This window comes from Sorex fumeus, unplaced genomic scaffold (genome assembly GCF_029834395.1).
Source record: "Sorex fumeus unplaced genomic scaffold, SorFum_2.1 ptg000037l, whole genome shotgun sequence".
NCBI classification, from domain to species: domain Eukaryota; kingdom Metazoa; phylum Chordata; class Mammalia; order Eulipotyphla; family Soricidae; genus Sorex; species Sorex fumeus.
The window spans coordinates 41607159-41632256 of NW_026606094.1; the positions used below are offsets into that span (position 1 = coordinate 41607159).

A 25098-nucleotide genomic window follows, 5' to 3' on the forward strand; every position below is an offset into this window, starting at 1 on the left:
ACAGCATTAACTGTCTTCTTGAGTCTATACAAAAAAAGGACATTGCTCTAAATTAACTATGCAAAAAGACCCAAGGAGAAGAGACAAGCAATATTTACAAGTTAACGGTCTGATTAGGAGATAAAGGTGATTGACCGCTTGGGGAAGCAGAGCACAAAGAGGTTACAGATAAACAAAGAGACATGGGAGCACTGTGATGGGAGTTACCTAATAAATTTAAGGTCCCTGTGGCAAGGCAGAAAGGACAAACCAACGTTATCCTACACCTGGTACTTAAGATCATATTCCCCTGCTGCCTACTGCAGTTTCCTCGGGTCTCCTGGTGAGCAAGCTCATTAACCTGCAGCGAGCCCAGAGACACTGATTTGATTTGGGGGTGATTTGGATGCTAGGGCTTCCGTAGCAGCGGCACCTGCGGCCCCGCCCCTAGCAACGCGTCGGCGGCATTAACAACGGGGAGAAGCCGGCGGGCAACTGAGGCCTCGGGTGGGCGCCACTGCGCCATGCGGCCGGCGTGGAGGTGGCAGAGGCTACCGCGGGACCTCCAGGAGCCGTCGTGACTCGCGGCGCCCAGTGGTGGTGGGGGAACTGGTGGCTCACTCTTGCCGGTGTCCGGGCGGTCACTGGGTAGGGCCGGGGGACCCCCGGCTCCCGAATAGCCATGTCCGGAGCAGAGGCGGCGGCCGCGGCCGAGCCCCAGGAAGCCGGCGCCCGTGCAAAATCCTTGAGCCCTCGCCACATCCCGGTGATCGGAGTGGTGGCGGAGGATGAGGACTCGCAGGTACGGCCGGCGGCGGTGTTGGCGGGGGAGAGAAAATGGGAGAAACATAAGTTTGAGGGGGGGGGTGCGGAAAGTTTGGGGGGCAACAGGATGGAAATGGGGGTCCGAGTGGAATCAAGCTCCCGTGGGACGGAGGTGCCAGCGCAGAGCGGATCCCCCAGAGAACAGCGCCACCTGCTCGGGGAGGGGATTGACTGTCGTCAACCTGCCTGTCTGGGGAATTGCGCCTCGTGGTCCTCCCGGAGCATCCCACGGAAAAGCAGGAGGGACCTGGGAGCGCTTCTTGGGGTGGGATGGGAGGTGGGGGGGGGGAGGTAAAGCTTAAAACCACGCGGGCTTGCTTGGGGGAAAGAGATGCAACGACCAGTGTGAGCTGACGATCTCAACCATTGCGCATTAAATCCCCGCGAGCAAGCGCTGTGCTTGACAGAGGCGTCTGTTCTCTTGTGTTTTGGTTTCCCGCAGCTAAAACTTACAAAACTTAGGGGGCCAAAAAAAAAGCTGTTGAATTAAAAACTTGAGCGTCGCCCTTATCTAAAATTGAACGCTGGTTGGAGGGTAGGTCAGAAAGCATTGGGAGAGAACAAACGTGAGGGTTTTTTTTTGTGCTTTAAAATTTTTGTTTTGTTTGTTATTTTTTGTCGTGTATACGGAATTAATTATTTCAGGTTGATCTGTTGAGAAATTTCTCTTCGGATCCCTCTCCATTCGTGGTGAGGGTGTTTAGAAACTCCAGATCGTTAATTTCATGCGCTGGCTCCACTGCTTCTCTCTAGAGAGCCATGATCTTGCCTTAAAAGGTGAATTCTATGGAGGAATCCAGCCTGCATCCTCACACTAATGGCCTGGGGCCACTATGGGAATTCCCATGGAGGTTTCGCAAAGTCTCTGGCTGCGTCAGGAACCCTGTCTCCTGCGTCCACATCCTGGAGCACCGGAGCATGGCCGGTTGACTGGGGACCTCTGCTACTGTGGGAAAAGGTTTAAGCTCTCGGAGGATTCTCAGACATCTACACAATAACCCTTGGAGCAACAACACGTTTGCAGGAGGTGGAGGGGGGTTTAGGGGAATTTCCCTCATCGGATAGTGGAAGTATTCCAATCCAGAAGGGGAGAACTTGGAGGAACTGGAGCTCTCCACACTGCCAGGAGGCTCTACGCTACTGCTGTTCTTCCAGGTACCCGGTAAACCTGAGAAGTAGGTGATTTGGGTATCTGAGGGTTCTCATTCTTCCTCGATGTTACTATTATTTCTTAAGGCCGGACTGATTATATGAGACTAGCAAACGGGGTGGGTGGGAATGTGTGTTGAGGTTTGGCAACGGGCGTCTTTAGGATGCCATTGCCAGAATAACTCAACTCTCTTCTTGTGTTTTCTTTGTTTATGGTTGCTTTTTTAAATGAGACCCCTAAGACTTACGAAACAGTGAAAGTCGCTCTGTTTCTTAATTTATAAAGTGGAATCTAGTTCTCTTTGATAATACTAAAATAACTTTTTTTCATCTCTGCCTGATGCCAATTTCCAGTTCTTTCAAACATCCTGCATTTCTAACCTCCATCCGAAAGAAAATTGCTTGAGATCCTTTTGTGGCGCATATGCATGATAATTGTCACCCATGTATCCGTGGGACATGTGCTTCCTGGAACCTTATTAAGATGTCAGTGCACCTGATGTGAAAAAAGGGGAAAAAACTAAACTTGTTCTTTCTTCCTATTCCTGTTATCACCTATTACCATGTCTCATCAATCCTAGATTATTTGGCTGTCCTTCCACTCAGCTCTTTGGTTCACACTGCATTCTCTCTTCCCCGTCTATTCTCCTTGAAACATCTCCTTGTCATCCTGCTACCTTCTCCTGAGTCCCTTCCCCTGTTTATTTCAGGACCTACAGTAACTTCTAATCTTATTTTACCTTTGACCAGATCATTTAACCTCTCTAAGGGTGTCCCCTCTCTATAAAATGAATTTGTACAAGAAATGAATGTACATCAAAGACAAATGAATATGTACACCAGAGCCATAAGAGTCGATACTAGTGTATTATTGTGATGCAAACTATAGTAAGTAAATTGAAAAGAAAGTTTGCTAAGAAGGCAGAGTATGGGAAGGGAAGAATCTTGGGACATTGGTAGGGGAATATTGAGTCTGGTTGTGGAGTGAGAGTTGAATCTCTGAATTCCTTAAACTGTTGTCAGAAGACCTTTATTTTATTTATTTATTTATTTGCTTTTTGGGTCACACCTGGCGATGCACTGGGGTTACTCCTGGCTCTGCACTCAGAAATTACTCCTGGTGGTCCTCGGGGGACCATATGTGATGCTGGGAATTGAACCCAGGTCGGCCGCGTGCAAGGCAAAAGCCCTACCTGCTGTGCTATCGCTCCAGCCCCTGTCAAAAGACCTTTAAAACAATTATATTAGGGTTGGAGCAATAGTACAGTAGGTATGGCATTTGTCTGGCATGCAGCTGACCTGAGTTCAATCCCAGTCACCCTCATATGGTTCTCCAAGCCTGCCAGGAGTATTTCTTGAGTAGTTCTTGAGCCAGGAAGTAATTCCTGAGCACCCCTGGGCATGGCCCCAAAACAACAACAACAACAAAAACCCTCAAAATTAATAAAACAACTATTGGTAGCTGGGCTACACCTTGGAGCTAGTCAAAATCCCCAATGTGGACCCATAAAAAGTACCTGAAAGTGACTTTTAGCTTTAGGACAATTGAACTTGATAACATTCATCACTCTGCCATTCCTAAAATCCTTCAACTTCTTGGTCCTGTTTTCAAGATTTTCCAGTACATAATCTCTTCTTTTTGTATGCATCTACTTTGCCGCAGCCATGAGGGCAGAAACTTGTGTTTCTGTAGTGTATAGTCTAATCAACAGGGGTACCAAACAGCACCCAGAAGAATGCCTAGTATAAGGGAGGCGATGTGAAATACTCAATGAATGCCCTACTTTTTTTGCTGAATTTAAGTCTTAACTCTACTTTTATTTATTTAATTTTGGGTTTTGGGCTACACTCAGTGGTGTTCGGGGCTTATTCCTGGCTCTGTGCTCAAAGATCTCTCCAAGTGGTGCCTGAGCATCATATGCAATGCTGAGACTCAAACCTGGGTTTTCTGTGTGTAAGGCGAGCTCCCATCATGCTATCGCTCCAGCCACATAATTCTTCCTCTGTTTTTAGATCCTTCCTATCCCGTTTAAAGTACTCTCTAGTAGGAAGCATTCTCAGATCTCATGAATGGATGTAGTTCTGGGTATGAGTCAGTTTCTTTTAGTTGTCATTTATTTTGTTGATCACTGTTTCCTATGTTTAAATTTTCTTTCTCTGCTGAAGTACAGGTTTGGGGTCAGTCTGCTGCAGTGGGAGCAAGGCCTGCATATCCTGAGGTTCTAGGGAGGCCTTGTGCCAGGGATGAAAACTGGGACTCTGTGCATGCTAGGCATGAGCATCAGCCCTGTGAGCAATATTCCTGTCCCTAGGAGATAAACCTTAATGCTTCTGTGCCCTTCACTCTTCTATTCTGAGCTCAGAATAAAAATTAAGGCCTTATAAGTAATGTTCAAAGGCTTCCATGTTCGACCACACTGACCTGGCTTCTGTCACTCCTGCCTGGTGTACTGCCACCTAAGAGAGGTCTTCGGACCTGCTGCACCCCTTACCTGGAAGTTTTCCCTTTGATATTGGTGGCATTTTCCTTACCTCCTGAAAGGTTGCTGAAATGTGAACGTCTCTTAGTCTTGCTGACCACTGTTCCCCTCACTGTTATGCATTTCTCCAAAACATTATAGTAAAGAGAGATAGCACAGAGGTTAAGCCAACCCCGTTTGATCCCTGGCACCACATGGTCTTCTGAGCACTGCCAGGAGCACAGAGCCAGGAATAAACCCAAACCCTCTCCCTCCAAAAAAACAAAGTTGTTATGTTAATTATACTATGTAACTTACTCTGTCTTCCCCCAAACCATATCAGTTCTTTAGGAAAGCAGGAAGGATTTGGGTTTTTTGGATTTGTTTTTGTTTTTTGTTTTTGTGTCACAGCCAGCTATGCTCAGGACTTACTCCTGACCCTGTTCTCAAGGGTTGCTCCTGTGGGGCTCAGGGGACCATATGTAGTGTCTGGGATCAAATGGCTTGGCCATTCAAGCACCTTAACCTCTGTACACACTATCTCTTCATCCCCAAAGCAGGACATTTCGTGTGTTTTATTCAGTATAATATTTTTAGCACCTCAAACAAAGCCTTGCATAATGTAGACATGCAATAAATAACAATAATGTAGACAAGTAATAAATATTAAATTATTATTGATTAAATTGCCTAAATAGCATGCTTAAGCTCCCTTAACCAAAGTTTCACTCTGAGAGATTCTGAGCACCTCCACATTTATTAGTTGATGTCATATCCTGTCAACTGTTTGCAATACTGACCTGGACTATAAACTTCCCTACCCACTGAGGAGATAGTACAGAAATTAGGGATGTTTAGAGTCGGATTCCTGGCATTACTCGGTCTCCTGAGCAACACTGGCTATAACCCTGAAGGACACCCACCATTGCCATGTGTGGCCCTGAGGCCCCTGAGAGCTAAGGTTCCTGAGTAACACTGCTTCCTCAGGGCCTAGCTTTGAACAGCCAGACAGGTTGACCAAGCATCACTGGGAGTGACCCCTGGGCCCCTGAGTACCACTTAGAAAGATACCTTTCCTCCCCTACCCCGTGCCTACCCCTGTTTTGGAGTAATTCTGAAGTAACTGTGCGATCACTTGAAAAATCAGGTAAAGGTGCCAAGAAAGAGTGTTCCTACATTTGACTTGCCTAGCCTGTTTACTAGTTGTGATGCTGGAAGTTAGCTCTCAAAGCCCTCCTTTTATTAATAGGGATAATAATTCTGCATTTGGTATATTAAGTACTAAGCACAGCTAAGGACCATGTCTGTCCCTTGCTTTGATGAGTACCAAATGAGAAGGATATTTCCTCTTTGAGATATGCCTTAGTAAGGTGGGAAAAATAAGTCCATTCTACAACTTGAAGCAGAGGTCTAATTTTCTTCAAAGCAGTTTATTGAACTTTAGATCTTTAAAATGTTTTGTTTTTAATGATTTCTCCAGAAATACCTTATGATGTTAATGACAGTAATTTATTTATTTATTTATTTATTTATTTTGCTTTTTGGGTCACACCCAGCAACGCACAGGGGTTACTCCTGGCCCTGCACTCAGGAGTCACCCCTGGCGGTGCTTGGGGGACCATACGGGATGCTGGGAATCGAACCCGGGTTGGGCACATGCAAGGCAAACGCCCTACCCGCTGTGCTATTGCTCCAGCCCCTGACAGTAATTATTTTAATACTTACAATTGTATGTTCTCTTTTGCATCAACTCTCTGCTTGTGTGATCATATTCACTCGGACTGTTGCAGTTTTTGCTGTAAATCCATGATTTAGAAATCTCTGTTACAAATTTAACTTTTTTGCATATATTGAATGTATATTTTAATAATTTTAATATATTATTGTAGAAGGGAAATTCTAAACTTAAGTAACACTGGAATACTAATTGCATAAAGCTATGAGAAAGTATGAATGGATATAAAGTCATAAAGACAATAGTGCTGACACTGTAGTAAAGTATATGAACATAAACCAAGATAATATATTAAACAAAAATAATATATAATGTATATAGATGTAGTTAGGTGCTAAGAATATGTAGAATTTTCCTTCTTTTGAGTATTTTTTATATTGTTACATCATCTTTTTAAACAGTTATTTTATATGCAGAATTAGATGTGAAATCTTGACAGATGGGAAAGGATAAACAGGGATTTGGGATCATTAAATTTTTTTTTTCTTTTTGGGTCCCATCCGACGATGTTCAGGGGTTACTCCTGGCTCATGAACTCAGGAATTACTCTGGCGATGCTTGGGGGACCATATGGGATGCTGGGAATCAAACCCGGGTCGGCTGCGTACAAGGCAACACCCTAACTGCTGTGCTATCACTCCAGCCCCTCATTAAGTCTTATAACAGTAGAAAACAACTGGTAGAATTTTTTTATTTTTTTAATTAAAAAGAAAATGTTTTGTGGTGCCAGAGAGATAGTACAGTGGGTTAGGTGCTTGCCTTGCACACCGCCAATCTGGGTTCAATCCCCCACATCCCATATATTCCCCCGAGCACCACCAGGAATAATTCCTGAGTGCCCAGCCAGGAGTAATCCCTGAGCATTGCTGGGTATCACTGTATCACTGTCATCCTGTTGGTCATCGATTGCCTCGAGCAGGCCCCAGTCACTTCTCCTTCATCCTAGCCCTGCGATTTTAAAAGTGACACATTCGAGACTATTTCAGGGTCAGGAGAATGAGACCCATCATTGTTAATGATTTTTGGAATATTGAATATGCCACGGGGAGTTTGCCAGACTCTGCCGTGTGGGCAGGATACTTTTGGTAGCCTGCCAGGTTCTCCAGAGTAAGAGTCTGGATTGCTGGGTGTGGCCCCAAAACAAAAACAAAGAAACTGCAACAAAGCATTAATCTCTAAGGTAAGTAGTACTCAGGCTGCATTTATAATTAAAAAATTTAATTGTAGCACTGCACTGTAGCACTGTCCTCCCTTTGTTCATTGATTTGCTTGAGCGGGCACCAGTAATGTCTCCATTGTGAGACTTGTTGCTGTTTTGGGCATATCAAATACGCCATAGGGAGCTTGCCAGGCTCTGCCCCGCGGGTGGGTTACTCTTGGTAGCTTGCTAGGTTCTCTGAGAGGGACAGAGGAGTGGAACGCTGGTTGGCTGCGTGCAAGGCAAACGCCCTACCCTCTGTGCATCATAAACACATTTGTTGTTGTTTGGGTTTGGGCTCTCCCAGGCAGTTCTCTGGAGATCCAGAGTGTGGGATGGGGCTCCTAGAGAGTCTTGGTCTGCAGAGAATTAATGTGGGGGCCCTTGCGGTACCAGGGATTACCCAGGTTGCTCCAGTAGCGCTCTGGGACCTTCCCTTCTAATCCCCATGGTGCTCTGGAGCTGTCAGGGCCATATGCTGTTATGCTCCAGGACCTCCACTGCTGCTCCCAGCTCTGCTCAGGAGACATGTGGTGCCCAGGATCGAAACAGGTCTGGCTGCTTGCCAGGTGTGCACCTTTTAACCCATGCTTTCTCTCTGGCATTAACATCCATCCATACATTTTAGGTGTTAGTGCCCTCTATTCCTTTCTACAACTTACCTACAAATAACTTTATTATAAAGTAAGTGTTTCTTGACTTATAAGCTTGACTTGAACAATTTACAATGCTATATGCCAGATCCAGAGTTTGGGGATGCAGGAGAAAGGCTTTCAATGGACTTTGGGATGGAGTATGGCTAGAATAAATATATAGACTGTTTTAGAATAACATAATGGGAATTGCGGTGGGAACTGTGGGGGCTCAGAGAAGGGACATTTGTTTTATCCTTGTTCATCTTTTGGGGGAGTTTAAGCTTGAGCTATATCTTAAAGTAGAAAAATAGAGTTGTATCAACCTAAATGCAATAGGGTGGGAGTCAATGGAGACTAACTAAATGATTTAGGGTCATATTTAGATTTTTAATTATATTACTCCCACTAAGAATAGGTAATGAGGTTGAATGATGTAAAAATAGGGTCAAGGAAAACAGCAGGAAATTTTCACAACTGAGTAAGAAATGAGGACTGAATAAATGAATCAGATGGAAAGTGCTTAAGATTTAAGAGATGGGCCAGAGAGTTAGTACAGCAGGTAGGGTAGCTTTGCATGCAGCTGGACCTGGGTTGATCCTAGGCACCCCACATGATCCCAAGCCCTGCCAGAATACAGGAGAAAGTCCTGTACATAGCCACATGTGGCCTCATCTTCTTGCCCTCCCTTACCCCTCCCTACAAAAATAATGCTGCTTTCCAATTTGGATGACTGACAGCTGATAGCAACTAAAAGAGGGGATACCTAGCTCAGGAAGTTTATCTCCTATCTGTACTTTGAAGCTAATTGTATGTATACACATACACCTGCATAGGCAAACAGGGTAATGTGTACGCATGGGAAATGTGACAAGTATATATGAGATACAATTGTTTTTCAAAGCATGCAAGTGGTGTTATTCTTGATGTTCCCTTGGGCTTTTAGAACTAATAAAATTTAAAGACATTAAGATGATAAAATAACATTAGAGTCCAGGAAGTATTCTGTTTTCAATCTACTATTTATTTATTACGTTAAGTTACCATCTGCTTTTTATTCTGCCCTCACTGTCATTTTTTTTCCCATAGATATTTTTAATTTTCTGGGATATTACATAAAAGTGGTAAGGTCATAGGATTTCTTGGTTCTCATGATGTAGAATACTAAGAGGTGTATTTTTTCAGGCTACTTTCAAATCTATGGACCTGAATCGTATCATCAAACTCCTTGAAGAGACTGATGGAGTAAGTGTGAGAAAAAAATGTTTTTGTTATATTACTTGTAAACTCTTTTCTCTGAAAGCTAACATGTATTTTCTGAAACATAACTTTCATTTCTCTTCTTTTTGTTAAAAGCATTTTAAACAGATTGTCTGATACTCAAAGACTTTAAATTTAGAGGAGCCGGAGTGATAGTACAGCGAGAAAGGCATTTGCCTTGCATGCAGCCGACCCAGATTTTATTCCTGGCATCCCATAGGTAACCCAAGCACTGCCAGGAGTGATTCCTAAGTGGAGAGTCAAAATTAACCATGAACATTGATGGGTGTGCCCCTACCCCCACCCCCAAAGACCAATCCACAATAAAACTCACCTAAAAAAACCAAACCAAACAAAGAAGATTATGAACTTTTAAGTAGAAAAAGAGTTGACTGTAGGAGGCCTATCAAAAAACACAATGTCCTGTGATTAGTAGTCATTAGTGCCTGCTTTAATATTTTCAACCTCTAAATTTTTAAATATAATTACTAAGAATAATTTTGTGAATTTGAGTATTGTTAGTTATTTTTCATATGAATATATCTGCATTTAAAAATATAGTAACATAGAGCCCCTAATTGTTATTAAATGAGGTTTGTCCAAAACAAGCAAACAAGGTAAAGAAAATGTTATAATTCCTCTTTTAGGATAACGTGATTTTGGAAATGGAAATACATCGAGTTTTGTTTCATTTTGTTTGGAGAGAGAGACTCCTGGCAGTGCTCTGGAACCATGCTGTGATGAAAATTAAACCTGGGCTCCTGCATGAAAAGCATGTGTTCCAGCTACTTCCCCACCCTAGAGTTTTATTTCATTTTTCTTTTTACTTATTTATGTTAAACTAGCTGAAAGTCTTTGATTTGCACAGCACACTGGACATATTTCAGAAGTCAAAAATACAATGTCTAGAGTCAGGTTGCCAAATTTGACTCCTAACACCATCACTTATGAGCAGTATGATTTTGGACAACTTAAGTGTTTCAGTTCACGTTTTCTATTCTATAAAGAGGGATAATAATAGTACCACCTTAATAAGGTTGTATAGAGTATTAATTAATTGATACATATATGTAGTGCTTATGTGGTTCATGACAGAAAAAAGGCTCAAGATGTGTCAGATATTGTTAATAGTATTTCTGAAAACAATCATTTCTTTTTAATTAACCTGGTTTTGATTCTCAATTTCTAATAAAATGTAAGAGTATTTGGGTCTTGTTTAAGGAAGTATTTTGTAATGCCTATATTACAGTAATTTAAGGATTACTTAAGAATTTTAATTTGTCTACTTTTTTATATTAATGAACTTTTAAAAATATTAAGAGATTTAATATTTTTAAATTAGTATTTAATATTTTTAAACAAAAAAAACTAAAATAGGTTATTTGTTTTAGGGTGAAGTAGAAGAAAAACAACTTACATCTGTCAAGAAATTGGTGCAGTGTTATCAGAATGGACTTGTATCCTTTATATAATTGTTCATTTCCTTTATCCTGAGATGGAAGATATTTATTAGATAATGTATTAGGTTCCTATTGCTGCCATAGTACATTCCCACAAATTTAGTGCCTTAGAGCAATATGAATTTATTGTTTTGGACCTCTGGAGTTCACAAGTCCAGAATCAGTCTTACTGAGCAAAAATCAAAATTGGCAAGAGTAGTTCCTTCTGATGGCTTTAGAGAAGAATTCCTTTTCCAGCTTCCAGAGACTTACTGAATGCCTCAATTTATGTCCCCTTCTTCAGAGTAGCATCACTCTTCTGCTTCTTTCTTTCTTTCTTTCTTTCTTTCTTTCTTTTTTACTCTATAGTAGGGGAGAACAGACACCTCAATACAGTCTGAAGTTAATCCATTTCTATCACTGCAGTTACTTCTATAAACCTGGTGACCCTCATTTCTGTACTATTAGTGATGCAGTATTATTAGTGATTGAGTTTGCACTGCTTCTGGCCCTCTCTTTCCCTTATAAGGACCGAATGATTATGTTGGAGTTGCCTAGAAATTCAAAGACAACTTTCCCATCTCAAGATATTTATTTTCATCTGAAAAGACACTGAATAACATTCACAATTTCTGGGAATTGGAATATGGTTGTCTTTGGATAGATCATTATTGTGCACACCACACAAAAGATAACACATTTTCTATTTTCTAATAAAAATGTTTTTTTTCTATTAGAGAATATAGAATTGAAGAAATCAGTATGATGCAAAAAACTCTGTGCAGACAGTATCTGCTTCTGCAGAATTGAACAGACAGTGGATAGTGTTAAGAGGGCCAATTCAGAGTCTTCATTCTACTAACTTAGTATTTCCAATGCTGACAAACTTCTCCAATCATAAGGAAACAGACTGTAGTATTTTAACCTGATGTTACAACACCTCCTTCATTTTTCCCCTGAAGGTTAAAGAGGTGGTAGTAAATGGCTCTACTTTTTTTCACATTCATAGGCTGACTCAGATTATAAAATGTAAAGCATGAGAGAGAGGAGTATGTTGGTGACATCTCTAGGAAGTTAACAGAGATTTGTACTTATAATGTAGCCGTTCTTCCATCTTTTACTAAGAAACTTCTAGAAAAATAATAGGAATGATAGTATTAAACCAAGAATAGCAAATTCCCTTAGCTGTAAAAAAAAATCTATGAAATTCCTTTATGGACCATCTATCATTTTTTTTTCCTTTTCCTTTTTGCTTTTTGGGGACCACACCCAGTGGTACTCAGGGCTTACTCCCTGCTCTGTGCTCAGGAATCACTTCTGGCAGTGCCAGGGATTAAACCAAAGTTGGCCACATGCAAGGCAAGCATATTAACCTCTGTACTATCTCTCTGGTCCCCATTTAACTATTTTTTTTTTAAATAGGTAAAATAAAAATTGTTTTTACCTGATGATCTAGAAAGTGTTTATTGTACATTTCTATTAGCTTTGTTGTTTTGCTTGGGTTGAACACCCAGCAGTGCTCAGGGCTTACTTCTGGTTCTGCACACAGGGATCACTCCTGGCAGTGCTTGGGTGACCAAATGAGGTACTAAAGATCGAACCTGCGTCAGCCACATGCAAGATAAGCACCCTGCGCACTGTACTATTGCCCCAGTCCCAGTATTTGTTTTATTTATTTATTCATTTATTTATTGTCCTTTACTAGTTTTATTTTATTTTTTTTACTAGTTTTAAATGAAATAAAGTCTCAGCCAATTTGAACCTTCAAAATAGTAAAATTCACCTGACTATTGTTAATAGAGTATTGGATTGCTAATTCTGGAGTAATGTATTGGCGTGTGTGAGTTGGTAAAAATGAATATAATTAAGCTGTTTAGTTAATTTTTTCAATATGTCATAACTTATCCTAAAACCAGCCTGCCACAGGAGTGGGGGTGGGAAGAGGGGTCGCACTCAAGACATTTGCAAAGGCGGTTGGGCGGGAGTGGGCGGGTTAGGACGCAGGGCACTGTGAGAGGCAGAATGGCTCGAGGAGACTAGCCTGGGTAGGGTCAGAGACTCCTCAGCTGGGCAGAGCCGGAGACTCCTCCACACTCTGCCTGGCGGCACACCACAAAAAAAGACACCCGGCTTGTGATCAAGGTCTGTTTATTTCAGCGGGAGGGGAGGGAGGGAGGTGCCCCGGGTGAGGGTGTGGGGGAGATCGAGTCCAGGCTGCATGTGTGAGCAAGGTTGACCCAGCAGCCTCTACCAGCCCTTTTCTCTGAGGACAGGTTAGTCAGAGCACAGACAGTCCTGGCCGAGGGACTCTTCCAGGGATGGAGTGGATTGGCTCTGGGCTTTGAGGAACAGATGAGAAAGGCCAGCAGACCTCTAACACCTTTGCCCAGATCCCCAGAACTACTCTGCCTGTACCTGCAGGGAAACCAGTGACCCTAGGCCGTCAGGAAGACCCCAGATGTTCCAGGACAACCTGCCATCAGGTCATGAGGAGTGTCTGTCCAGCAAGCACCTCTCCCCGCTCCCCCATCCCCAGTCATCTGGCTGTGTCAACAAGGAAGGGCGCCCCAGGCTGCCAGACATCCCGGACCTTTTTGTTGGGGTGACATGAGCCCCATGACACATATTGCTTCTTAGAAGCAGACCTGCTGGGGCGACTAGGGAATTTCCTGCCATCCCGGGACGCCGGGTCCGGGAAGAGGGGTGGCTGGGAAGCAGTGAGCCGCTCCTCCGTGGTCAGGTTGGCCCAGTTCTGCTCGGCGGAGGAGAGCCCGTTATAGGGGGGGGCACGGGGGAGACGAGATTAAAAGATTAATGACCAACTGGATTTATGGTGTCGTAGTTGGTAAACAAATTCTAAAGGTGTCATGAGAAGAGAACAATTTAATAAAGAGGTAATTAAGAAAAAAATTATGGATCTGGCTGAGGATGTGGCTTAGAAGTAGAGCACTAGCCTGCATTTGTGAGGTCCTGGGTTTGATTCCTAGCACCCAGAACTTCAGACTTCTAAATAAAGACCCCAAAACATAGCATTATAAAAATAAATAAAATTTGTTGTTCTGAGTTTTTGTCTTTAGACTCTAAAATTACTCTAAAAGTGTCTATCACATTACACAAAATAGATGGAATTTTATAGACAGAAGTACCTTAAAGAATAAGTGAAGAAAATATCATTCTTAATTTTATTTCTTAACTAATAATATTACAGCCCCTAAGAGATTTAGCCCAAATATTTAAACTTCTTAATCTGTGTGCAAGAAAAATTGAAAACCAGCCTGTTTTTATAGAATCTGCTTATAGTATTTTAAAATTATGTGGGTAAGTTGTTTTTCTTTTGCTTTATTTTACATTATCTCACTTTTATTATGTTTAAGTTTTTATAAACATATCCCCTGTAACAAAAAAATAAAGAACTCAGAAAACTTCAGTTGATCACTTCATCTAGCAGATTTCAAAGGTAGTCAACTTGGAGATAGGGGATGTGGCTTCGTGATAGAGTATCCGCCTTGCTTGTGTGAGCACTGAGTTTGATCAGGGAGTTTCACAGGGTCACCACAAAAAAAAGAAAAGAGAAAAAAAGTAATTCAAAGGTAGTCAATTTTACAAGAGATTATACTACAAATATGTTTGTCGATATTTAGATTCTTATATTTTCTCATAAGTATCTCTCAGGTGAATGATGATAATAAGGTAAGAAAGTAATTTTAGTATTTTTGAGAATCATTAAATAAATTTACAAACAATTCTTGATAGTTGTTTAATTTCTCCTTAGAAAATTTGACTAAGATATGTAAAAAGTTCTGTATCCTAGTTTATTTGATATTCCAATTTTGAATGAAGAATAAATGTCACTAATTATTTTTGCTTAATATATTTAAAGGCAAATTAAAGCTCAGAATTATAAAATTATATTATATCCCCTATTTTTTGTTTTGTTTTGGCTTTGTTTTGGGGTCACACCTGGCCATGCTCAGGGGTTACTCCTGGCTGTGCACTCTGGAATTGATCCTGGATGTGTTCAGGGAATCAGATGGGACCAACCCTAGGTCAGCTGCGTGCAAGTCAAACACCATATCCCCTGTAGTCCAGACCCAATATTCCATATTATTTATTTATTATTTATTTTTGCTTTTTGGGTCACTCCCAGTAATGCACAGGGGTTACTCCTGACTCTGTACTCCTGGCAGTGCTCAGGGGACCCTGCGGGATGCTGGGAATCGAACCTCGGTCAGCCGCGTGCGAGGCAGATACCCTACCCACTGTGCAATTGCTCTAGTCCCATCCCATATTCTAAACTGTTGTTTCTCCAACCATTTTGAGGAAATGGGAGTATATTCTGCTTCTTTGCTGCCACATAGTGGCTAATAAAGATATTAAAATTTTCATCTTGGTGTGTTTTGTTTTTTTTTAATTTTTAAATTTTAGGCACCATGGTTTACAATGCTGTTAGTTATAGGGCTTCATGTATACTATGTTCCAACACCATACGCTTCACCAGACATTCCTAGTTTCTTAAAATATAAATAAACCTTTCTGGCAACTTAACCTTATAAACTTTTCTACCAATTTAACTTTTTTGTTTGTATGTTTGTTTGGTTTTGGGCCACACCCCTCGGTGCTGAGGGCTAAATTCTGGCTCTGTGCTCAGGGATCATTCCTGGCAGGGGCAGGGGACCATATGGGGTGCTGGAGATAAAACCTGGGTTGGCCACATGTAAAACAAGCACACACTCTCCTGTACTATCGCTCTGTCCCCTCAATTTGAATTTTTAAATCATATTTTTTAAATACTCAAATAATAGGCATATGTGATGCATCAGTTTTAACTCTAAATACTTTAAGTTATCATGTATACGTTTTTGTGGCAACTTACATTTTTTAAAATTTCTGAATAAAATATTAGAAAACAATTTGTTGAATGCTTTTCCATATCTTAATTTTTAATAGGGACTAAAAAATGAAGAAAAATTATTGTCTGGTGCTTTTAATAGACATTAATATGCTAATTGGAAATTATTAAATTGATATGAGATTATATTTTGTAAAACATCTTCAGTGCTTGAAACTGCATGTACTAGAACACTAGATTCAAAGTTACTACTTTCAACATTAATGCTGCTACGACAGCACTATCAGGAAATGACTTTTTGGGTTGGAGTGATAAGTGCAGGAGGTAAGCCTTGCATGTAGCTGACCCAGGTTTGAATCCCTAGCACAGTACAAGGCCCCCCTGAGCATCACAAGGAGTTACTCCTGAGCACATAACCAGAAATAGGTCCTTTGAATTGTACTCATTATACTTCATTTTAAATAATCACATATGTTTCTCACATTACTTATTTCTTTCATTCTACTTTGCTATGCAGCCCACCATCTTTTTAGACTTTTTTTGGGAGGACTGGAATGATCAGACAGGAGTTAAGGTGCTTGCCTTGTAGTGGACTTGACCCTGATATGATTCCTGGTCTCCCAGAGCTGGCCGGTGGTCACTCATAGGCACAGAACCACAGGAATGGCCCCCAGTACCACTGGTGGTGGTCCAGAATACAACAAAACATCTTTTGGGTTAGATAAAGATAAAATTGAAAGTTAAGTAAATAAAAATAAACCTTTCTCTTTTTCCCTCTAAATAGTGCCTTTCTCACTGTATCAATAGTATAATGCTTGTATAAGGCTTTTGTCTTCTTACAGATGTTTTGATCAAGAACCCCTTTACCTTTTTTTTAGATTGTATCTTTTGATAATGATGGGAAAATTTTGGGACAAAAAATAAATTTTGTTTTAGAATTCATTACTTTAGTAGTCTAATAATGGGTGGAATAATGAAGTTGTTTCAAGTGGAAAATTCTAGCAAACACTAGAAATGGACACTTTAACTTGAATTTCCTAGTGGTCAAAATGTCTGTCTGTTATTTTATGAAAAGCAGATGATGCAGCTGGTAAGAAAGGAGATACTGATCTTTAAGAACAGACTGTTGATTAACTAGTTGCAAAAACTTAAGAAAAACCTTCTACCAATGTTTAAATTGTAAGTAAACCTACATAAGAGATTTGTCTTCCACTTTTGATAGTACGTATCTATTAAATTGCTACTACATAATATGTACTATTATTTTGCCTTCAGAAAGGGAATTCTTTAATTATTTGTGGAGTGTTACAAAATGGTATTCTTAAATCCGCCTTTTCTGTCCATTTCTCTTCATTTTGTGTCTGTTTTCTTTGGTTAGAAACATAAAGTTTATTTATGAGAGGTATTAATCCCGCAGGACTACAGAATAGAATAGCATCTAAATTTCATTCTTTAGAAAGATTCCCATAGTTTGCAGATGGTGCTTTCATTAAGGCCTTTATTAAACATAATTCATGCATTCTTCATTCTTATTGAAGCTTGCCGTTTTTGAAAAAGAAAGCATCGGATGAGATAACATATGCTGAAGAAACTGCCAAGTCAATAGGACTTCTGGGTAAGTTAAGATTTCTTTTAAAAAGTGAGGTGTAATATGACATATGTAAGATGTGTACCTTACTTAATTTTTCTAAGAACACTCCTAAATGGGGCTGAAGAGAAAGTACAGGGGGTGAGGCTGTTGCCTTTCATGTAGCTGAGTCAGATTAAATCCCCAACATTATGCATTCATGGTCTCCCACGTATTGCTAGGGGGAAGCCCTGAGCATAGACAGGTGTGACTCCAAAAGAAAACAAAGCAAAAGATTCCAAATTTAGGCACTTTTTAAATTTTCTGGTTGGGAATTAAACATAGTACACTTGATGTTATATCATATTATTTTTGACTGTGTGCTATATTGACTATATCAATAAGATTCTCGATTCTTTTGGAGGTGCAGGTTGGGGGTACACAATGCTAAGGGGTTACTCCTGGTTCTGTTCTCAGGAATTACTCCTGGAAGTGCTCAGGAGATCATATGGGATGCTGGGGATCCCATATGCAAGGCAAGGCCCTACCTGCTCTGCCCCCAGATTCTATATTATTATAATATTGGGGACAGGTAGATGCTTCTTTGCACTAATCTGTTTTATGTTTAGCTTGATAAAATGTTGGCTAACGTTTTATGGAAATAAGAGCTATAGTTTTTTTCATTAATTGCAAAAATGTTTTCAACTTTCACTTCTGTGACTGCTATAATTAGTTGCCAGCGTCATTGAGATTCAGATCATTAAAAAACAAGTTTTAAGATAAATCATAAATGATGGAACATGGTGAACTCTAGCATAATATATATAAAAATGTAGGTACCTTAGTTTTGTGTACAAAAAAGAACAGATATTTGTATTTGGGTTATTTGATTTATTTACTATTTTATTTCCTAAAGAAGAAAATAATAAGTTCCTAAGAAGTGAGATGAATGAAATACTGTTCCTTGAATTAGCTGAGATGTGACAGCATGTTCCCAAACAAATCTTACATTATGTTTCTATTTGTTAATTTAGGTTTTGTAAAGGGGAAATAAAAGACCCACAATTGGCCAAAAAAATTTTTTAATAAATATTTACGGAATAGCTGTGTTCCCAATATTGTACTTCATAGTGAAAAATGTTGAGAGATTTGACTGAAATGGATTCTAAGTTTTTTTTCCTTTTGACATGTACACCAACCCTTTTATATCTAAAGAAATTTCTTTGTCTTCCCTGTAGATACTTTGGAAGAAATTATTGGAGCCTAGGATAGAGGGAGGTGTCAAAGAAATTGAAAAACCTGGGAAGTTAAGACTACCTAAAACAAAACAGCAAAATTTAATTATTTAAATTTCAGTCATTAAAGTATAGGTTAGCTTGTTTTGTTGTTTGTTTTCCCTGTTCTGCTGCCATGCCATTGGTGCTCACGGGTTATTCCTGGCTCTGTGCTCAGGAGTGACCCCTGCCAGTGCCTGAAACACCATATGCAGGATTGGGTATTCGAGCTGGGTGTGGCAGGATGCCAGGCATCTGCCTAAAGTCTTGTATTATCTCTCTGGCACTAAAATTTTAGGTTTGATTGATGACATTTCAAAAAGCAAAATGCATCTGATGCCCTCATTATTTAAAAATTTTGTTTCAAGAGAGTTGGCAGGGGGGCTGGTGTGATAGCACACAGCGGGTAGGGCGTTTGCTTGCACGCGGCCGACCCGGGTTCGATTCCCAGCATCCCACATGGTCTCCCGAGCACTGCCAGGAGTAATTCCTGAGTGTAGAGCCAGGAGTAAATCCTGAACATTGCCGTGTGTGACCCCCCCCCAAAAACAAAGAAAAAAGAAGAAAGTGCAGATACTATAAATATATACTATAAATATATACTTAATTTTGTGGCTTGAGTGATAGTACAGCAGGTAGTATATTTGCCTTGCACACCACCGTCCTGGGTTTGATCCCTGGCACCCTGTATGATCCCTGGTCCCCTGAGCTCACCAGGAGTGATTCCTGAGCTCAGAGCCAAGATTAAGCCCTGAGCATTGCCGAATGTTGCCCTTAAACTGATATGTATCGCTATCTAATTTTTTAAACTGTCATTTTGTTCCTTTTATCTCTCTTATTATTTATTTATTTTTCTTTTCGGGTCATACCCAGCAATGCTCAGGGGTTACTCCTGCCTCTGCACTCAGGTATTACTCCTGGCAGTGCTTGGGGAACCATATGGAATGCTGGGGATCGAACCCGGGTCAATTGCTTGCAAGGCAAACGCCCTACAGACTGCACTATCGCTCCAGCCCATCTCTCTCTCTTTTTTATTAATTGCTGGAAATAGGTGTTTGTGGGGGAGGTCCTCAGGGATTACTCCTGGCAGATTCAGGGGACCATATGGGATGCTTGGGATTGCACCCAGGTCAGCCACATGCAAGGCAAACACTCTACCCACTGTACTTTTGCTATGGCCCCCAGAAATAGGAGTTTTAACTAAAAGTATTATTGTATAATATAAAATATTGAACAAATGCTATTATTTATCATTTTTACTAATAATTTTCAATTTATACTGTACTAGTAAATTGTATTTCTTTTTCTTCTAAATGACGGATATTTCTTACTCAAGAGTAAGACTTTTGAAATTTATGAGGGAAGAAGTTGGTACACTGCCTTGAGATTGTGAAACAGAAACTATAATAAATGATCTAAACTTACAGGAACAAAGGGTGGATAAGCAGGCATGGAATCTTAGGATTTCCCAAAAACTTGAATTTTTGGTTAGTTTTGCTGGAAAAATGTTGCATAATTTTTTCAAACCATAATGACTCTCCATCGTCAAAGAAGAGTTCCAGAATACAAAATTAAAAGAGAATCTTGAGACTTTTTTTAAAAAAAAAAACAGTGTCTTTTGCTGAAAGATTTTCCTGTTTCCCTACTGGCTCTCCACATCTGTCCATTTGCACTTCCACTTAGTGCCTATCTTCAAAGATAAACATACAAGATCTGGGGCAAAATACAAGTTCCCTTCCACTATTGAATCCAAACAGATGAGTTTCAGACCTGAAACTGCTACATCTACTTAACTCCAGCTGTCCTTAGTACATAGAAGATCATTTTCAGATTTCGTAGGGTCCCATTTATAGAATTTCACTAGGACAAATGCAGTTCAGTTTGAAATAAAGGTGAAGATGGTCCAGAAATAGTTTGGGAATGATTACTAAGTACTGTCCCTTTTCACTCTTAAAAAAAAAATTCTGGAAATAGGAGGAGTAAGAGTTTTGTTTTATTTGGGGGGGGGGGGGAGGCATACGTGGTGGTGCTCAGTAATCACTCCTGGCAGACATTGGGGAGTTTTTTCTATCCTTTATCACCACCCAAATAAATGTAAAATTATTACCTGTAAAGACTACCTAGGAATTCACTGCTTTTCAATATGATGGCGAGTGAAGAGCAGGATTCACCTCCTATTTCTTTCTTTCTTTTTCTCTTTTTTTCTTTTCCTCTTTTTTTTGGTGGAACCCCACTTTATTTATTGTGGATTGTAAATTAGCAAATAATCCTCCAGAAACTAGCTCCCCAATCTTGTTATTTTTTTCACTTTCAACATTTACTTCGGGCTCTTATCCTACCTTTTTGTTTCTTTTTGTTTTAGGTTCCATTCAACATATTCTTTTTTTTTATCATTTTTTTTATTAGTGAAACACCATGAAGTACATTTATAGACTTATAAATTTTTGTGCTTGGGTTTCAGTTATACAATGATCAAGTACCCATCCCTCCACCAGTGCCCATCCTCCCCCACCACGGGTCCTAGCATCCCTCCCACCCCCGTCCCACCCTGCCGCTGTGGCAGGGCATTCCCCCCTGTTCTCTCTCTCTTCTTTTGGGTACTGTGTTTTGCCAGAGAGGCATTGAGTGGCAATCACGTTTGGTCTATAGACTACTTTTAGCATGTCTCTCCCACCCTGGGAGGGTCTTCACAACACCCTTTAATACCATTCAACATATTCTTGAAATTTATTTTATGTTACTTTTTATTTTTGAGCCACTCCTGATGGTGGTGTGACTGTTGTTCATGTTTAAGTTACCAACTTCTCCTTGGACAAAAGTTAAAGTGGTTCATTTACTCCTTCTACTGTGAAAAAAAAACTCCAGTAAGGACATATTAGTGGATAGTGGAGATGGAAGTTGTTGCAGGTGTGGGAGGAGTGGCTCCCATTAAGAGGTGGGTTCCCTGGGCGATTCCTGAATTATTTTGCAAGTCACCTAGCCCCTGGTTATCTGCCAAATGTTGCACATGATTTGGGTGAAGTGGGGAGCAAGAAAGGTGGTCTCAAGACGACTGTTTCCACTTTGTGTTTGACCCACCTCGATCCGGGGAAGTGCCTGGTTAGGCGTTTCGGGTTGGACTGGTAAAGTCTGCTACAGATGCTGCCATCCCATCAGCCCCTTCACAAGGCAGCTGTCAAGTTGGACCTGGAAACCTCTTGTTCTACATGGCAGAGGCACTGTTCCCCACCTCTCAACTTCTCAGGGAGCTGTTAAATCAGACTGGAGTGAGGAATTACTCTTTGCGGGAAGTATAAAGTCAGTCCTAGCTCTTGCCTAGATTTTCTAGGATTGCCGCTTTCCATTACAGAAAAGAATTTCAGAAAAATGCAAATAGTAATGCAAAACTAGTTTTATTTAAAAAAATGCAGAGACAGAGAAAGAACATATCCTTGGCTATGATGCAGGTAGCAGAGAATGTGCACTTCTAATTTTTCAAACAGCAGAATGTATTATTATAGGCAACAAATTACCAGGTCTCTAGTTAGGAAAGAAAAATGCCAGCTTATGTCTAGCCAAAATAAGTAATAGTAATTTGATATATGAAGATACAGTTGTCAGCCCTTTTCTTATACACATTTATCTTAGAAGTAACTACTAGTATACTTTGAGGGGAGGGCTGCTGGTAGGGGACACACTTGCCAGTGCTCCCTTATGTGGTACTAGGGATCATACCAGGGTCAGCTGTGTGCATGGCAAGCACTCTACCTGCAATACTGTCACTCTAGACCCCAGTATACTTATTATATAGGTGAGAAAGTAAAGGCCTAAGTCCACCAGCCACTAAGAGATAACTAATATTTAATCTTAAATCTCTTTTTCAAGAATTTATGTTGTTGATCATGATTATTTACTTCTTTTTTTTAAAAAAAATGTAGGAGTATTGCTATTTATTCAACCATTGATTAGGCTGATTGGATTGGGCATGAACTCCACCTTACATTTTTTTCCTTTTTTATAATTTTATTTATTGAATCACCGTGAGAGCAGTTACAAAGCTTTCGGGTTTAAGTTTCCGTCATACAATGAAACACCCGTCCCTTCACTAGTACCCATTTTCCACCACCAAAAACCCCAGTAAATCCCCCATCCCAAACCCTCCCCCTACCTGTGGGGCAGATGATTTCCAAATTGTTCTCTCTATACTTTGATTACATTCAACAACTCAACACCACACTCACCATTATTATTTGGGGTTTTACCCCAACACTCAGATCTGCTGAAAAGGTAATAGTTGACAATTTGTTTTCTATTGCTGGTTATGAATAACATATGATGTCGTGTGTCCATAGTAGTGGCCTCGTGATTTTGGAATTCTGAAATTTTAACCATTAAATCTGGAGGAATTTCTGCTAAAATCTGCTGGGTTCCAAGATTTGTTCCTGAGTCTCTTGGATCATGGCCATTAAGCAGCTTGATCAGGAGTCAGAGAGGCCGTTTGTGGGCAGCGACTCAGGGTCTCGTTGGGGCGGGGAGGAAAGGGCCGGCTCCACCCTCATCCCGTGAGGCCCAGGGTGTCTCGTCACTGTGGGCCCAAACCTGATTGTTCAATGGCCTCTGGAGGATGGTAGCCACCAAGCCCCCAGGGGGAACAGGCCAAGGCACGAAACCTAATCCCACCTGGGTTGGCCTGGCACCGGTAACCTACTGCAGGGACCGGACACATTTCTGCCAAAAGTCGCTGGGTTCTGAGATTTGTTTCTGAGTCTCTTGGATCATGGCCATTAAGCAGCTTGATCAGGAGCCAGAGAGGCCGTTTGTGGGTGGTGACTCGGGGTTCTCATTGGGGCGGGGAGGAAAGGGCCGGCTCCACCCCTATCCTGTGAGGCCCCATGTGTCTCATCACTGCGGGCTCAAACCTGACTGTCCAATGGCCTCTGGAAGATGGTGGCCACTGAGTCGCCAAGGGGGAGCAGGTGGAGGGACAACACCCTTTCCCCCCAGGGTGATCTGGCACTGGTAACCCATTGTGGGGACTGGATGCATCTCTGACAAAAGCTGCTGGGTTCTGAGAGTTGTCTCTGAGTCACTGGGATTATGGCCATTAAGCAGTTTGATCAGGAACAATAGAGGCCTTGCCTTCAATTAGATAGCTAAGCCGGAGGTGGTTTGTGGGTGTGTCTCCCACATACCGAACTTTTGGCTGTTTACTTTCTTAGTAAACTTTGCCCCAAGTTTTTGGGATCTGACCAAAGGCACAGCAGCAATTTTGGGGTATCTGGAAGTCTGAAGGCACCATGAGGCTGCTGATGCACTCGCCTCACAGGTACAGATTCACCTGCTGGAGGCACCATACCCCCGATTATTTACTTCTTTGGAAAGAGGAGAGTCTGAGTTGAAGAGCCAAATGTTAGATTATGTAGAGTTATCAGGGTGATAGATCCAAGGTGGTGTGTGTGTGTGTGTGTGTGTGTGTGTGTGTGTGTGTGTAAATTTAAACTAACTGAATTTGAATCTTAAATTAGGTTATCTTAAATAATGTCATTATTATTACAGGATACTTAAATTTGTGAATAATCTCATGACTTATTAATAGCTTTTTATTTTATTCTTTCTGGCAGGTGACTTAATGCAAATACCAAGTTCTGAATTGAGGATACAGATTTGTAAGTGTATTGTTGACTTTTATCATGCAGAACCACCAAAGAAGCATATTCCAGGTAAGATTTTATTTTATTATTACTTAGGGAGGGAATTGGTCACACCTGGTGATGCCCAGAGGCTGTGTTCAATGGGAATCACTCATCTGGTTGCAATGTTCCCACATGGTGCATCAGAGGTCACACATTCTGTTGTACCACCAGGAATTCCGTACAAGAGAGCCTCCAGGACCCCTCTTGGCACAGATGCATGGCACTGGGGATGAAACTCACACCTTACCTTTGCCAAGATAAACATTTTGCCAGTGAGTGGTCCTGTGAGTCTCAGGAAAAATGTTTTTTTAATTTTTAAATTAATTTTTTTAATGGACTCACAGTGAGATACACAGTTACAAAGTTGTTCATGATTAGGTTTCAGTCATATAATGTTACAAAACTTATCCCCTCACCAGTGTACATTTCCCACCACCAATATCTCAAATTTCCCTTCCTCACCCTTTCTCTACCTCCTCCCACAATAGAAATTCTTATAAGACATGTTGTCAGATAAAACTTCCTTAAAATACCATCTGGAGCGATAGCACAGCGGGTAGGGCGTTCGCCTTACAAGTGGCCAACATGGCCGACCCGAGTTCAATTCCTCCGCCCCTCTCGGAGAGCCCCGCAAGCTACCGAGAGTATTCGAAATGCCAGACACAGTAACAACAAAGTCTCCAATGGAGACGTTACTGGGCCCGCTCGAGCAAATCGACGATCAACGGGAGGGCCTTTACCTTTTACCTTTAAAATACCATCATATTACTAGTAGTGTATCATAACTTATTACACTTGCTCCTAGTGTTTCATTGCCACCATCACATAATTGTCCCTCGGTAGTACTGAATACATTGATTTGAATAGTGAAAACACTCTTTGTAACCATGCCTTTTCCTATACTAGAACGTATGTCTTCTGAAAAACAAATAATTTCTTTTTTTTTAAGAAAGATATTCCCCTCTCGAATTTGTGTTCGGCTTCAAATGCTGTGTCATGGATCAGCCAGTTATGAACCCCAACTCAAAACTGGCTCAGTAAAAATGAAGAATAGAACATG

At 40.9% G+C, this 25098-nt stretch overlaps 1 protein-coding gene and 2 non-coding genes across 3 annotated transcripts in view; 2 read left to right on the forward strand and 1 right to left on the reverse strand.

The window, feature by feature from the left end:
• Positions 1-629: 629 nt before the first annotated feature.
• Positions 630-25098, forward strand: part of CFAP69 (cilia and flagella associated protein 69) — a 61836-nt gene continuing 37367 nt past the window's right edge. Inside the window, exons 1-6 of the mRNA XM_056118393.1 lie at positions 630-781; positions 9163-9228; positions 10629-10694; positions 13885-13994; positions 17064-17140; positions 23967-24065. Coding sequence (XP_055974368.1) covers positions 662-781; positions 9163-9228; positions 10629-10694; positions 13885-13994; positions 17064-17140; positions 23967-24065 — 538 coding nt within the window. The 5' untranslated portion in view covers positions 630-661. The remainder of the gene's footprint in view (positions 782-9162; positions 9229-10628; positions 10695-13884; positions 13995-17063; positions 17141-23966; positions 24066-25098) is intronic.
• On the forward strand, positions 2361-2460 carry LOC130027916 (small nucleolar RNA U13). The gene has a single exon (XR_008793121.1). It is a non-coding gene; the product is annotated as a small nucleolar RNA U13 (small nucleolar RNA).
• On the reverse strand, positions 11038-11176 carry LOC130027873 (small nucleolar RNA SNORA66). Its single transcript, XR_008793089.1, has one exon. It is a non-coding gene; the product is annotated as a small nucleolar RNA SNORA66 (small nucleolar RNA).